The sequence below is a fragment of the Trachypithecus francoisi genome, unplaced genomic scaffold (assembly GCF_009764315.1).
Source record: "Trachypithecus francoisi isolate TF-2019V2 unplaced genomic scaffold, Tfra_2.0 Lachesis_group1, whole genome shotgun sequence".
NCBI lineage: Eukaryota > Metazoa > Chordata > Mammalia > Primates > Cercopithecidae > Trachypithecus > Trachypithecus francoisi.
Window position 1 is genome coordinate 59,807,187 of NW_022681454.1, and position 15,210 is coordinate 59,822,396.

The window sequence follows — 15,210 nt, forward strand, 5'->3', positions numbered from 1 at the left end:
CTATTAGACTTTTTCTGCTACTTAGGAACCTAACATAAATTTTGCAGTCTATGTCTCTTCCAACGGCAGCTCAAAAGGTACGTGTACATTCCTGTCCTTAGTAAATAAGTTTAATTAGCATGATGTAATAAATTTTAGCAGAAAGTGCATTATTCCAAACAGTTTCTTTTTCCAAGCATGTTGGCCAGCAACCTTTGTTGAAACAAAGGAACCAGCCACCTGCACTTCTAAGCACAAATTAAACACAAAGAGCCAGTGTTCCAGAGGCTGCCTCCTACCTGGCCAATAGAGCCAGAAGGCAATGTTTGCCCAGGTTTCATGTACAGGGTCTTCTCCTGATCAAAGGAAAAGGAGCAAACACTGAGTGCCCCTGTGAGTCCTGAAGGTAAGTTTCTAAGGGGAGAGTATCTTCTCCTGAAGAAGGAATACCTGTCTTTAATTAAAGTATAAGAGAGCCTGTTTTGACATATTTGTATAGAAAGCTAGAATTTTAAAATAAGCCAGAGATAGAGGATTTTAACTGCATGTTTGGAAGCATCTACTTAAAAAATTAGAATTTTTTTCCACATGGGGATTGTTTTTAAAAATTCACATTATTCATGTTTGATGATCCAGTGAAATGAAAAGCAATTATTATGAGAAACTGGGTATCACATCTGTTATTTTGTCACAAAAAGGTCAATAACGTCATCACAAGATATGTGAAAGAAGGACATTCATTAAGTATTTTTTATATCTGATATTTTTCAATAAGCATATATTGTCAACAGTCATTGAGCATATCAATATGACTCAACAATCGGTTATTCCTAGTAAAATTGATCTACTTTGTCGCTACCTATTTTATCAATTAAGGAGGTTTAAAAATAATGAGATCATTTGTCTGCCCAAGATATACTAAAAATGTTCTCATAGAAAGTCGAATGAAGTCAAAATTCAGACTCCAGAAATACATTACACATATGGAATTTATTTGAATTTCTGGATGTGTGAATTTTCTATACCGTATTCCCTAAGAGAGCATACCATGGGCAAGGAGGAGGAGGAGACGAGGGGAGGGAAGGAGAGAGGAGGGGAGCGGAGGTGGGGGGGAGGGCAGGGGAGGGGAGAAAAGAGAAGAAGAAGTAGCTGTCCTACTCATGGAGCTTGCAATCTGAAGCTGTAGCTCAAACCTAACCCTTTATCAGAAGCACCTGGAGTGTTCTTTAAAAGAAAGATTGCTAGGCTCCATCCCCAGAGTTTCTGGTTCAGGAGTTCTAGGGTGTGGTGAATATTTGCATATCTAAGTTCCCAGGTGGTACAGATGCTGCTGGTCTGGGGATCACACTCTGAGGTCCACATAGGTCTAAAGACCTGAAACAAACTGACATGTATTCTGAGGGAAGGAACCCAGTTCTGTGAAAGAATACAGCCCTAGTTTAAACAAGAGATCCAAGAAGGCTTCCCTAGAAACAACGTTTTTACAGAGATCTGAGTGAAGAGGGAGCTATCAAAGTTCAGGGGAGTGGGTGGGAGAGTGTTTCTGATGCAGGAAATCTGCCAGAAATTCTTACGGCCGTGGAGCAAAGAGTTCCCACCAATGAAAGGTGCCCAGGGTGCTGGGGTGCAGGACACGGGGAAAATGTCTCTTGAACGGAGGCTGAAGACGAAGGCAGGAGAGAGACCAAACAGGACTTAACCTGCCATAAGGATGTGGGGGTTTTATCCCAAAAGAAATGGAAAGACATTTAAGACATTTAAAGATGTTAACAAAGCAGATGATATGATTAGATACATTCTACATACTCTAGATTTAGTGTGGAGAATGTTTGGAGGATCCTCTGAATAGCAGCAAGGAGTTTGCTTATTATTATTATTATTATTATTATTATTGTGGAATGTAAAGATAACCAGTGGTGAAAGTCATGGCAGCATTACTGAAGAACAGAGTCAGAGCCAGTGAGTGTAAGAGCCTGTGTGTCATGAAGGCTCCCATTTTCAGGCTCCTGCTCATGTTGATGGCCCTGAGAATCACTGGCTCCCTGTTGTGTTTCAGACCCTCCAGTAACAATACCAAACGTCCAGGGGACCGAAAGGCATATCACTACAATAAATGAAAGACTTCATTAAATAGAATAGTTTCTCCCTCCCAAGGAAGCAAGGGGCATCAGAGTGTGAAGTCAAGGTACTCATTCTCAATAAGCACAGAAGTCCCTATCTGTTCACACACAAAGGGTGTAATTTTACAGCAAGCTTGCATCTGCTCCCATAATATTGGTGTTGTGTGGCACACCTGTGTTTACTTTTCAACTAGCTTAAAAAAAAAAAAAAAAACTGTAAGGCTTGTCTCAGAAAAACAGGAAATGGAAGGCTAAACCACAGGCAAATGGGAAGGAAGACCCAAATATGAGCTAAGTAGCAGCCTAACTGCTCCATTCCCTCATCTCTATCTTGCATGATGCTGAAGTTTGGGGTACGGATAAACCCATCATCCCAGTAGTGAGCATGGTACCCAATAGATAGTTCTTCAGCCCTCGTCCCCTTCCCTCTCTCTTGCATCTAGTGGTCCCCAGTGCCCATTGTTCCCATCTTTGTTTCCATATGTACCCAGGTTAAACTCTCACTTATAAGTGAGAACATGCAATATTTGATTTTCTAATTATCTATTAGTTAACTTAGAATAATAGCCTCCAGCTGCATGCATATTGCTGCAAAGGACATGATTTTGCACTTTTTTATGGCTGCGGAGTATTCCATGGTGTCTGGGTACCACACTGTCTTTATCCAGTCCAGCACAGATGGGCATCTGGGTTGATTCCATGTCTTTGCTATTGTTAATAGTGTTGTGATAAACATAGGGGTGCTTATGTCTTTTTGGTAGAATGTTTTATTTTCCTTTGGGTCTATATCCAGTAAAGGGATTGTTGGGTTGAAAGGTAGTTCCACTTTTAGATTTTCGAGAAATCTCCAAACTGCTTTCTGCAGTGACTGGACTAATTTACATTCCCATCAACAGTGTATAAGTGGCCAAAAGACATGGACAGACAATTCTCAAAAGAAGATATACAAGCAGCCAACAAACATGAAAAAATGCACATTGTCACTAATCAGAGAAATGCAAGTCAAAACCACAGTGAAATACTATCTTACACCAGTCAGAATGGCTTTTATAAAAAAGCCAAAAAATAATATATGTTGGTGAGGCTGCAGAAAAAAGGGAAAACTCCTCAGGTATTTGAAGTCGGAAGACTGAGACAGAATTCAGAGCTTCCTGATAATTTAGGGTTTGCCTTTTTACTTCAATCAAGATAGTCTACTTCTCCACAAATTTCTCAGTTTCCAAACTCTGGAACTCAATCCCATCATTTGCAAAGGAAATGTGAATAAACTACTTTCCTAGCTGAGGAGGATCTCTATGCAAAGAATGAAAAGCATTCTTTCTTCATCATTTGAACCAGGAGATGAAGCCAAAAGCAAAAAGACCTGGTACCATGGCTGTTTATGAAAAAGGAGCCAAAATTTGTAATTTTAATTCCAGGATTCAAATGGACAGGAATAAAGGATAAAATGGGTTTGGAAAATTCTGCTTCTGTTTGCAGACATCAGTAATATGGAATGATTATTTGTCTTGGCAAATGGCTTGATGAGAAGGCTTTATTCAATTTTCTTCTGTGTCCTCATATTTCCTGATGCCATCTTTCCAGAAACATACAAGAGTGTATATTACATTTCTATGAACCTAAAAAAATACCATGAAAGTGTCACACATTTCTTGTACAGAATTTATAGGCCAGGCATGGTGGCTCACACCTGTAATCCCAGCACTTTGGGAGGCCGAAGCAGGTGGATCACCTGAGGTCAGGAGTTGGAGACCAGCCTGGCCAACATGGTGAAACCCCATCTCTACTAAAAATACGAAAATTAGCCTGGCCTGGTGGCAGCCACCTGTAATCCCAGCTACTCAGGAGGCTGAGGCAAGAGAATCACTTGAACCCAGGAGGTGGTGGTTGCAGTGAGATGAGATCGCACCATTGCACTCCAGCCTGGGCAATAAGAGTGAAACTCTGTCTCAAAAGAAAAGAAAGAAAGAAAGAAAGAAAAGAATTTATAAGGTGTATAGAATTATAACACAGGAAATAAAAATCACAACCTTAATTCCCAGCAAATAATCAATTTGTTACCTTTACATACTTAATGTAATGTTTAATATGTTTAGCTTTAATATTTCATAGTTATTTTATAAAAATGTAACATTTTAAAATTTCATAAATTCTAAAATATAAAAATATAAAGTTCTAAATTCAGCTTTTTTAACCTGACATATGAAATTGTTACATAGCCTCACTGCTATAATTTAATATCGTGAACAAAATCAGTAGGGAAAAAGAAAGCCTGTGCAAGAGAACTAATTAGCATTATCCTTTTCTGCCTCAGTTTTTCACCCGCTGAAGTCTATTTCAAATGTTTCTGGTTCCTGCTCTTAAACATGGCAACACACACAGTGGGATGTTGTTCTAATTTTTTTTTTTTTTTTTTTTTTTTTTTTTTTGAGACGGAGTCTCGCTCCATCACCCAGGCTGGAGTACAGTGGCGAGATCTAGGCTCACTCCAACCTCCACCTCCCGGGGTTCATGCACTTCTCCTTCCTCAGCGTCTTGAGTAACTGGGATTATAGGCGCTCACCACCACATCCAGCTAATTTTTTCTATTTTTTAGTAGAGACAGGGTTTCACCATGTTAGCCAGGATGGTCTCGATCTCCTGATCTCATGATCCGCCCACCTCAGCCTCCTTAAGTGTTGGGATGGAATGTTGTTCTTAATGCTGTTGTCACTAAGCAGCTCAGTGGCTGCCTAATTGGAACCATGAACATTTTTCAGCAAGTCTCCAAGAAGCAGAAGTAACACAAACTCAGGAAGCACAGCCAAGGGCTAAATATGACTTTGGCAGCTTTGTTGAGTGTATTTTCCCCTGAGGTTCATTTGTATCACACGGAAGTCTTTCAAGTTTGTGTAGGGTGACAGCATATGACAATATTTATGCTTTGTCCTTAGTGGGTTCAAACTGTAAGAATCACTTTGTAAAGAGTAGGACAGGGTTCTTTGGTTTTTAGGGAAGGACTAAGATTGCCACTTAATTATGCTGTAAGTTATTATTAAAACAAGAGGAAAAAAATATCCTGGTACAACTAATATTTGACATCCACTCTATGGATATGAGACATAATTCACTTCCACCCATAATCCTGTCCCACATTCATGTATATTACAGTTTTATAAAGTTAAATAAAAATTGTTTCTTCCAGCCAGCCAAACACCCGATAAGATTGAGGAACTCATTTCTTACAAAGTATATTATTCATGGCAAACGTCAGAATAAGGGTAATTCCCGTCTGCTGAGCAGCTGCAATACAGGCCACAAAGTACAAAGTACACCAGAGCATTTTACAGTAAACTCTGTATTAATCATAAAACCAAGCTGGAGCCTTAAAGGAACAGGACCCTGGGATCCCCTCAGCATCCCTCCCCCTGATCTGCCTCCCACCAAGGTCAGTCTCTCCCTGGCTACCTCTCTTCCAGGGCCATGATGAAGAATCCTGGGTATTCATCAGCTTATACCAGGATTCTCTCTCCACACTGCTTGTGGCAGGGTGCCAACTTCTATCCTGGAGAAACTTATAATTTACATGTCCATTTACCTAGAAGTCCAGTTTATATGGAAGTTTGGTTTTCTTCAGTTTAGTGAAAACACCATCTGTATTATATAGTGTTTGATGATGTTTAAAAACACCCTTGTTACTATTGTGATACCATGTTTCATGTTCCAAAAACCAAGGCCTTTTCCTAGAAAATCAATTTTTTTCCACCTCACATATAAAAATGTGAGAAACTTGTGTCTGTTTCTTGGGTGTGCCTTGGACATCACAGACTTGTAAACTGGAAAACTGGACAGAGAATCAATTTCTTATCACCCATTTGAAAGTATTTTAAAGACCATCAAACAGTCTATGCTAAGCAGTCTGATCATGCTGGAAGGTGAACTTTTATGGGTTTGAGGGGGAAAGGTGCACAAATTCTTTTTGAGGGGGTCCATATGTAACACTTAGGTGGACCCTAAAAAAAATGTTAAAATTGCCACTGAGAGGCCACAGTATATATTAAATCAGTGCTCCTCTTATTGAGTAGGGACTGCCCAGATAACACTTTAATGATTGCCTTTGGGTCTTCTAAACCATACAATGCCTGTAATTATTACAGGTCTCTTCTGGACTTTAGAACCTTCCACAGACATGGGACATTTGTTCACCTTTCCAAGGAACATTAGCCTCATTTCTGCACCTCTACCGCACTAGTGTTGCAGTGATCTCATTCATCTTGCTGCCTCTATCTTGTCTCGTACTGATATCTATTTTCCACATTCTACCTAGTGATCCTTAGTATCATCATGTCTTTCCCCTGCCTAGAATCTTCAATAGCTGCCCATTGCCTGCGAAGTGAATTCCAAGTTTCTTAAAATGGTTCACGGGGCTCATTCATTGCTCAGCATTTCCCATTTTACATGTTGTATTCTTGGAATCCCAACTCTTGAGTTTTTTCTGCGAACTATAGAAATAGCTATGTCCTTGTTCGTGTTATTTCTTTGCCAGGTAAACTCTTTACACTCTTCTTTTCCTGTTTAATTCTTAGCCACCAAGGTTCACCGTAGGCAACATCTATTCCTTAAAGGTCTCACCCACCCTCTGAGCATGACTGAGGCCTCTTGACTGTGCTTACACAACAACTGTGTCATGTTGAATAAATGACCTTCTATGGGGTGGTGTAATGTGAATAGACACAGATGATCAACTTAACAGTAATTCTTCACCGTGTTGTTCCCCTAATGCCAAGTTAAATTAGAATGTTACAGACATACATTTTATTTTCCAGGTTATATTAAACATATTGTTTCGTCAGGTACATAAACTAATCATCTTCAAATGTGTCTCTGGTAAGGTACACACAACTAAAAGAAATGTTTGGACAGCATTCACCATTGCTATAGTTTGCTCAGGCAACTTCTAAATTTTCTTTTCTAATTCCTTGCTTTGTATTGCATCACTAATTTACCTAATTTTATTCCAGTACTTTAGTTTACTGAGCTCTAATCTTCAACACTCCAAAATCTTTCAAAGTCCAATTAATAATCAAAAAGATTCTGCTCACAGTGAGAAAAATACGGAAGAACTTCTATGGTATCCAACTATGCTGTATTACACAGTGGATTACAGATTGGAAGAGTTTCTTTGCAAAGAGCCGGATGATAAATGTTTCAGGCTTTGTAGGTCATATGGTTTCTGTTACAGCTACTCAACTCTGCAGTTATAACAGAAAAACAGCCACAGACAATGAGCAGACAAATTAGTGTGGTGATATTCCAATACAACTTTATTTACAAAAATGGGCAGCCTGGGACCACAGTTTGCCAACTTCTTATGTCATTTGGAGACTTATTTCAGTTGAGGATTTAGTCAGGCTCTATTCAGGTTCAGAAACATTTTCCAACTGCACATGATCCTGAGGTAAACACTTTGAAGGCTGCTCATACTCTACTATATGATGTACTTTTATCAGAAAAAGAAGTTGAGGGAATAAGATTATGTAAGGCTCCATTTACTTTCATAACAACTCTCACAGCTCAGCATATCAGGAGTTGCATCCCAAGTGTCCCTGAAATTTCTTTACCATAAAATTTCTTTATGGTGAAATTTCTTAACAGTGTTCTGGCACTAAGCAGTAAGTGCTATAAATCATGTTCATGTTCTTGGCCAGTAGTATGATTTTTAGGAAATAACCTATGACAATGATCCCAGGAGAACAAAATCAGTGTGACCACTGATGTTTAGAAGAGACGTGTTCATTAACGTTAAAAATTTAAAGTAATCCATTTGGGAAATGAACCAACAGTATGGAGGACTTCAGGAGAATCTTTTTTACGGCAATTGTGTGGAGTGTATTGATCCTTGGAAATGTACACCTTGAAAATTACAAATGAGAAAAAGCTGATAGTAACATGTATATTTACATGATTTCAAACATGTAACAGTCAGTATATATAAATTCTGTTATTCAATATTCAGTATTTATTGAAGAAGAGCCTACTGTGAGCAAGTTTCTGCTCCGAGAACCAGGAACACAGGAGTGAATAAAGTGCACCAAACTTCCTGCCCTCTCATTTTCTTATGAGACAGTGACAGATACTGAGGATCAAAGGGATTTTAGCATTTGAAATACTTGGAATTTTAATGTCATGGCTTGTTGGGTCTTTTTTTTAATATATATGAAACTGCTTATGTGAGAAAGCTTTTCTTCCTTTGTTTATTGTTGTTTAGGAAATGAGAATTTCCCCATAATTTTAATCAACCGGAATTTGTCAGGTTCCTGCTATGTACCAAGTACTCTTCCAGGCACAGGATACAGTGTGAACAAAACATATACATACCCCTGACCTGTTGGAGCTACATTCAATGGAGGAGACAGAACATAAGGAAATAAGTAAACTATATTGAAGGTGACTCACGGACAGGGGCAAAGGAGAAAATCAAGATACGAAATGCTGGGAGAAGGTGAACTTTTAGACTGGGTGGTCAGGAAGGACTTCTTGAGAAGATAACTTTTGATTAAATAATTAAAGAAGATGAATGAGCTGGCAAGGTGAAAGTTTGGGGGAAGATCTTTCTGGGTAGAGGGATCAGCAAGTGCAGAGGCCCCAAGATGAGAGTGTGTCTGGAGTGGCCAAGGAACACTAGGGAGGCTGGTGGTTGCATGGAGTGAGGGAAGGGTGGGAGGAAATGAGATGAAAGAGGTAACAGAAGACCAGTTGCATCCAGCCTTTTAAGCCATTGTAAGGATGTTGGCTTTTAATCTGAAAAACAAGAAGACATTGAAGAGTTCTGAGCAAAGAGGAGAGATGGTCAGGTTTGCATTAAAACGGTTTCTGCTGTTGAGAGTAAACAGCAGATACAGGGAGGATTTTAGGAGGCTGCTGCAATAATCCAGGTGAGAAACGATGATCATCTCAAGAAGAGCATCTCAAGACGCGGAGACACTCAGAGAAAGATAGAATAGAGGTGTGGTAAGAACCAGTGTTCCCACTGCCAGGGCCCACCTGCCACAAAGGGTGAGATAAGTCAGAAGCATTCCTTACCATAGCTGTGTTCCCAGTGGGAGACACAGGGAGGAGTTTCCAGGCAAGAAAGTGCTGAGTCACTCACCAGCACATATGGTCTCAGATCTTGATACCCAGCTGGAAGGGGCGGGAAGGAAGAGGGCTCCTCCCCTACAGGCTTTCCTGGCCAAAGCCTGCCATTGCCAGCTGTGTGGGGCAGCCCAGGAGAGGAGTGCCCCTGACACAGCAACAATGAGCCTTTGCTCACTTTTGCTTCACCCAGCCTCCTGGGATCTTTGACTTCCGTGGTTGCTTTTAATGGTCTAAACAGCCCTGGCAAATAGGGCAGATCACCTTCATTTCACAGCTGTGGAAATTCAGGGATACTAAGTGGCTTACACAAGGTAACACAGATTTGGAGAGTTGGGGCACTAGTGTCCCATCCCATGCCCTGGGCACACAGGAGGGAGTAGTATGTAGAGAGACAGTATGAGTCACATACCAGCGCTTAATTTAGGTTGGTTATAAATGTTGAAATACACAAAGGAATATGAAACCGAATTCCTGTTTTATGGCTGCCTCCTGCTACAGAACACTGTTCTCACCGTTTTTGTCCTCAGTCATTTTCCTACCTTTGGTTATTTACTTATGAATTAGCACCTCCAACATTTGCTGATATTTTAAGAGTGCTTCCACTTCCAATGACTTATGTTAAGTTAAAGTGACAGAACAGTAAAGATTCCATTAAACTATTTATTTCTATCTCATACCTTTATGAAAATACTATTATCACCTTTTACTGTTAAAAACCCTAAGACTGATTGTATTTTTTTTATTTTTATTTTTAGGGAACAACTTAATTCTTTATTGAAGACCTATAACATTTTTTATGAGAACCAGAAAAATTTGCAGATTTTATATGGAGAGGTAAGCCCATTGAAGAAAGGCAATCCAGTTTTATTCACTCACACACACACACACACACACACACACACACACACACACAATTCTGGAAGAAACAGGTGAAAGTTTAACTTGATTATGATTCTTTTAGACATGGGCTTGGAACACTTGTGACTTTCTATGCATTTTTGAGATAGAAAAGCATTTTAAAATTTTAATGACATATTTTTTTCTATTTTAAAAATAGAATATGAATATTTTAACAGCATTTCCACTGAAAATATATCACCATACTTTCTTACAAATGCATCAGAATGTATATAGAAAGATACTCATTGTGATGTCATTTGTAATGGAGAAAATTTGAAGATGTCCCTATCAATTAGGGATTATTCAAACAAATTATGATGCATCTGTAATGTAAAATTTGATCTGGGTTTTAAAATGAATGCATTAGATTCCAATAGATGTGCACTATATCAAAATAATAAAAATTTTGAAATATTAAAGAAATATTCAGGAAAGTCCTGAAGCTAGAAAGCATTTTTCCAACTTTTAAGTTCAGGGGTACAAGTGCAAGTTTGTTACATAGGTAAACATGTGTCATGGTGGTTTGCTGTACAGATTATTTCATCACTCAGCTATTGAGCCTAATACCCATTAGTTATTTTTCCTGGTCCCATCCCTCCTCCCAAATTCCACCCTCTGATAAGCCTCAGTGTCTGTAGTTCCCCTCTATGTGTCCATGTGGTCTTATCATTTAGCTCCCACTTATAAGTGAAAGCATACAGTATTAGGTTTTCTCTATCTGCATCAGTTTGCTAAGAATGATGGCCTCTAGCTCCATCCCTACAAAGGACATGATCTTGTTCTTTTCTATGGCTGCATGGTATTCCATGGTGTACATATATCACATTCTCTTTATCCAGTCTATCACTGATGGGCATTGAGGTTGATTCCATGTCTTTGCTACTGTAAATAGTGCTGCAATGAACATATGTTTGCATATGTCTTTATAATAAAATGATTTATTCTCCATTGCTGGGTCAAATGGTATTTCTGTCTTTAGGTCTTTGAGGAATCAACACACTGTCTTCCTCAATGATTAAACTAATTTACACTCCCACCAGCAGTGTATAAGGGCTCCTTTTTCTCCACAACCTCACCAGCATCTGTTATTTTTTGACTTTTTAATAATAGCCATTCTGACTGGTGTAAGATGGTATCTCATTGTGGTTTTGATTTGCATTTTTCTAATGATCAGTTATGTAGAACTTTTTCATATGATTGCTGGCCACATGTATGTCTTCTTTTAAGATGTGTTTGCTCATGCCCTTTACCCACATTTTAATGGGGTTGTTTGGTTTTTTTCTTGTAAATTTGTCTAAGTTCCTTGTAGATGCTGAGTATTAGATCTTTGTCAGATGCATAATTTGCAAAAATATTCTCTCATGCTGTTGATAGTTTCTTTTGCTGTACAGAGCTCTTTAGTTTAATTAGATCTAGTTTAATTTGCCAATTTTTAGTTTCATTGCAATTAGATCTAGTTTAATTTACAATTTTTCATTGTAATTAGATCTAGTTTAATTTAGCAATTTTAGTTTCATTGCAATTGCTTTTGGCATCTTCATCATGAAATCTTTGCCCATGCCTATGTCCTGGATGGTATTACCTAGTTATCGTCGAGTGTTTTTATAGTTTTAGGTTTCACATTTAGATCATTAGTCCATCTTGAGTTAATTTTTGAATATGGTGTAAAGAAGGGGTCCAGCTTCAATTTTCTATATATGGCTAGTCAGTTATCCCAGCACCATTTATTGACTAGGGAATCCTTTCCCCTCTGCTTGTTTTTGTCAGATTTGTTGAAGATCAGATATTTGTAGATATGCAGTCTCATTTCTGGGTTCTCTATTCTGTTCCATCAGTCTGTGTGTCTGTTCTTGTACCAGCACCATGCTGTTTTGGTTACTATAGCCCAGTAATATACTTTGAAGTCAAGTAGTGTGATGCCTCCAGCTTTGTTCTTTTGCTTAGGATTGCCTTGGCTGTTCAGTCTCTTTTGGATTCATATGAATTTTAAAATAGTTTTTTCTAGTTCTGTGAAGGATGTCAATGGTGGTTTAATGGGAATAGCATTGAATCTGTAAATTGCTTTGGGCAATATTGCCATCTTAACAATACTGATTCTTCCTACCCATGAGCATGCAATGATTTTCCATTTGTTTGTGTCATCTCTGATTTCTTTGAGCAGTGACTTACAGTTATCTTTGTAAATGTCTTTCACTTCCCTTGTTAGCTGTATTCCTAGGTATTTTATTCTTTCTGTGGGAGTTTGTTTGGAATTTGGCTTTCGGTTTGACTGTTGTTGGTATATAGGAATGCTAGCAATTTTTGCACTTCGATTTTTGTATCCTGAGACTTTGCTGAAGTTGCTTATCAGCTTAAGAAGCTTTTGGGCTGGAACGATGGGATTTTCTTGATATAAGATTATGTCATCTGCAAACAGGCAAAGTTTGACTTCCTCTCTTGCTATTTGAATGCTCTTTATTTCTTCAAAAGCATTTTTAGGAGTGCCACTGGCAGGTTACTGTACAAAGTGGCCTTATGTTTACTTTTTTTCTTTTTATTTAATTTCAGTGCTTCATTCTCCATAGGTCTCTTCACTCAGCCTTATATTCTGATGGGGTTCACTTTACATATTTACAATATCTTCCTGGCCAAAGGGGAGATTAGAATTTTCTACTCCTGATTTAATTTCATGGCACAGCATGGACTTTAGGTGACCATGGTTTGGCTTAAATCTACAGTTTGGACAGAAGGAAATTTACAAAGCGCTCTGACCTTTCCTATTAAACCTGAATGATTTAGTTCAGTTGGGTATTTCAATTACTTTCCCAAATTCAATAATATACTGAATGAAATAACTAATCCCTTTATAAAGAAGTGGGCCTAATTTTAAGTTATGTCAACAGTGTCCTGTATCTTAAATCTTCCATATACATAATTATAAAAATATAAAATTTAGGAAAAGATTAAAACTAGGAAAATGATTATTTATACTTTAATTCAAGAGTTTCCACAAAATTCATGATGTTAAGTTTGTTTCCTTTAGGTAAATGTTTGAGTTTTGGTGTTATGAACATTTAAGTTGAGGCATATTCTTTCCAATTCTGTACATCAGTGCTCCATTTATAACACAAAAGTTATTTAGGTCAGGCGTGGTGGCTCATGCCTGTAATCCCAGCACTTTGGGAGGCCAACATCAGTGGATCACCTGAGGTCAGGAATTCGAGACCACTCTGGTCAACATAGCAAAACCCTGTCTCTACTGAAAAAACATACAAAAATTATCCAGGCATGGTGGTGCATGCCTGTTATCCCAGCTACTCGGGAGGCTGAGACAGGAGAATCACCTGAACCGAGGAGGTGGGGATTGCAGTAAGCCAAGATCACACCACTGTACTCCAGCCTGGGCGACAGAGTGAGACTCTGTCTCAAAAAAAAAAAAAAGTTATTTAATTTTTTAAAATAGGTTCATGTTTTATATGATTTTTTTATAACTGTATGAAATGAAGTATATGGTGAGGCTACAAGACTTTTCAATCTTAACACACTGATCAATAAAGCCATCATTCAGAATTTTTCAAATCTTCTGACACTGTTTAAAAGGGGCAGTACTTGGATGACAATATGTGACTTTATTCATCTTTAATGAATAAATTAATTTATTTATTCAATTAATTAATTAATCAATTAATTAAATACTTATTGAGTGTCTAGCATGTACCAGACACCATTTTAAAAGCTGGAGATATAGCAATGAAGAATTAACAACCTCAGCAGAGTAGTGTTTTTTTTTTATTTTCAGAGATTCTATGAGTTTTTGATATGAAGGCTTAATTGAGTTCGAGTTAGGCAGAGAAAGAATGCTATGAGAAACGCAAATCAAGACCACAATGAGATACCACCTCACACCAGTTAGAATGGCAATCATTAAAAAGTCAGGAAGCAACGGTGCTAGAGAGGATGTGGAGAAATAGGAACAGTTTACGCTGTTGGTGGGACTGTAAACTAGTTCAACCATTATGGAAAACAGTGTGGCCATTCCTCAAGGATCTAGAACTAGAAATACCATTTGACCCAGCCATCCCATTACTGGGCATATACCCAAAGGATTATAAATCATGCTGCTATAAAGACACATGCACACATATGTTTATTGCAGCACTATTCACAACAGCAAAGACTTGGAATCAACCCAAATGTCCACCAGTGACAGACTGGATTAAGAAAATGTGGCACATATACATTATGGAATACTATGCAGCCATAAAAAAGGATGAGTTCGTGCCCTTTGTAGGGACATGGATGCAGTTGGAAACCATCATTCTCAGCAAACTATCGCAAGAACAGAAAACCAAACACCGCATGTTCTCCCAATAGGTGGGAATTGAACAATGAGATCACTTGGACACAGGAAGGGAAACATCACACACAGGGGCCTATTTTGGGGAGGGGGGTGGGGGGAGGGATAGCATTAGGAGATATACCTAATGTAAACGACGAGTTAATGGGTGCAGCACACCAACATGGCACATGTATCCATATGTAACAAACCTGCACGTTGTGCCCATGTACCCTAGAACCTAAAGTATAATAAAATAAAAATAAAAGTAGAAAATAAATGGAATTAACATGGATTTAAAAAGTAAATAAATGTTTGAAAGCGTTCATGCTCGCACAAAAATATACAGGGAAGGAGCATCTAAGGACTTTTTCTCTTTCTTATATTTACAGACCATGTTAATAAAATATTCATGTGTTCATTGATTTAACCAAAAAAAAAAAAAAAAGAATGCTATCCACCATTAACTATATAATCTATATCATATACAGTCATTTCAAGGAATAAATTGTGTTTGATTGTTGAAAACAACTGATTGGTAACCTGACCTCTTAGTAATCTGAAATGTAAAGTCACAAGTAGAAGAAGTGTAAAACTTTGTTTCAGGAGTGATTCCAAAGCAAGTTTACCAGCCAAAGAAATAACGAACAGTAACATAGAGCACCTATTGAATGCCAGGTGCTATGAATATCTGTTTTTCACATGAGGAAGTCCAAATTTAAAGGTAGCCAACAACTTGTCCAAGGCCACAACTAGGAAGTGGCAGAGCCAGGGTTTGAG

The 15,210-nt window shown here is 38.2% G+C and overlaps 1 protein-coding gene across 2 annotated transcripts in view; it reads left to right on the forward strand.

Annotated features, from left to right (window-relative positions):
- The window catches only part of RASSF6 (Ras association domain family member 6), a 48,701-nt gene that overhangs the window by 11,512 nt on the left and 21,979 nt on the right, over positions 1 to 15,210 (forward strand). For both annotated transcript variants that reach the window (XM_033214462.1, XM_033214463.1), the window contains exon 3: positions 9,971 to 10,049. In XM_033214462.1, the coding sequence (XP_033070353.1) occupies positions 9,971 to 10,049 (79 nt within the window). The remainder of the gene's footprint in view (positions 1 to 9,970; positions 10,050 to 15,210) is intronic.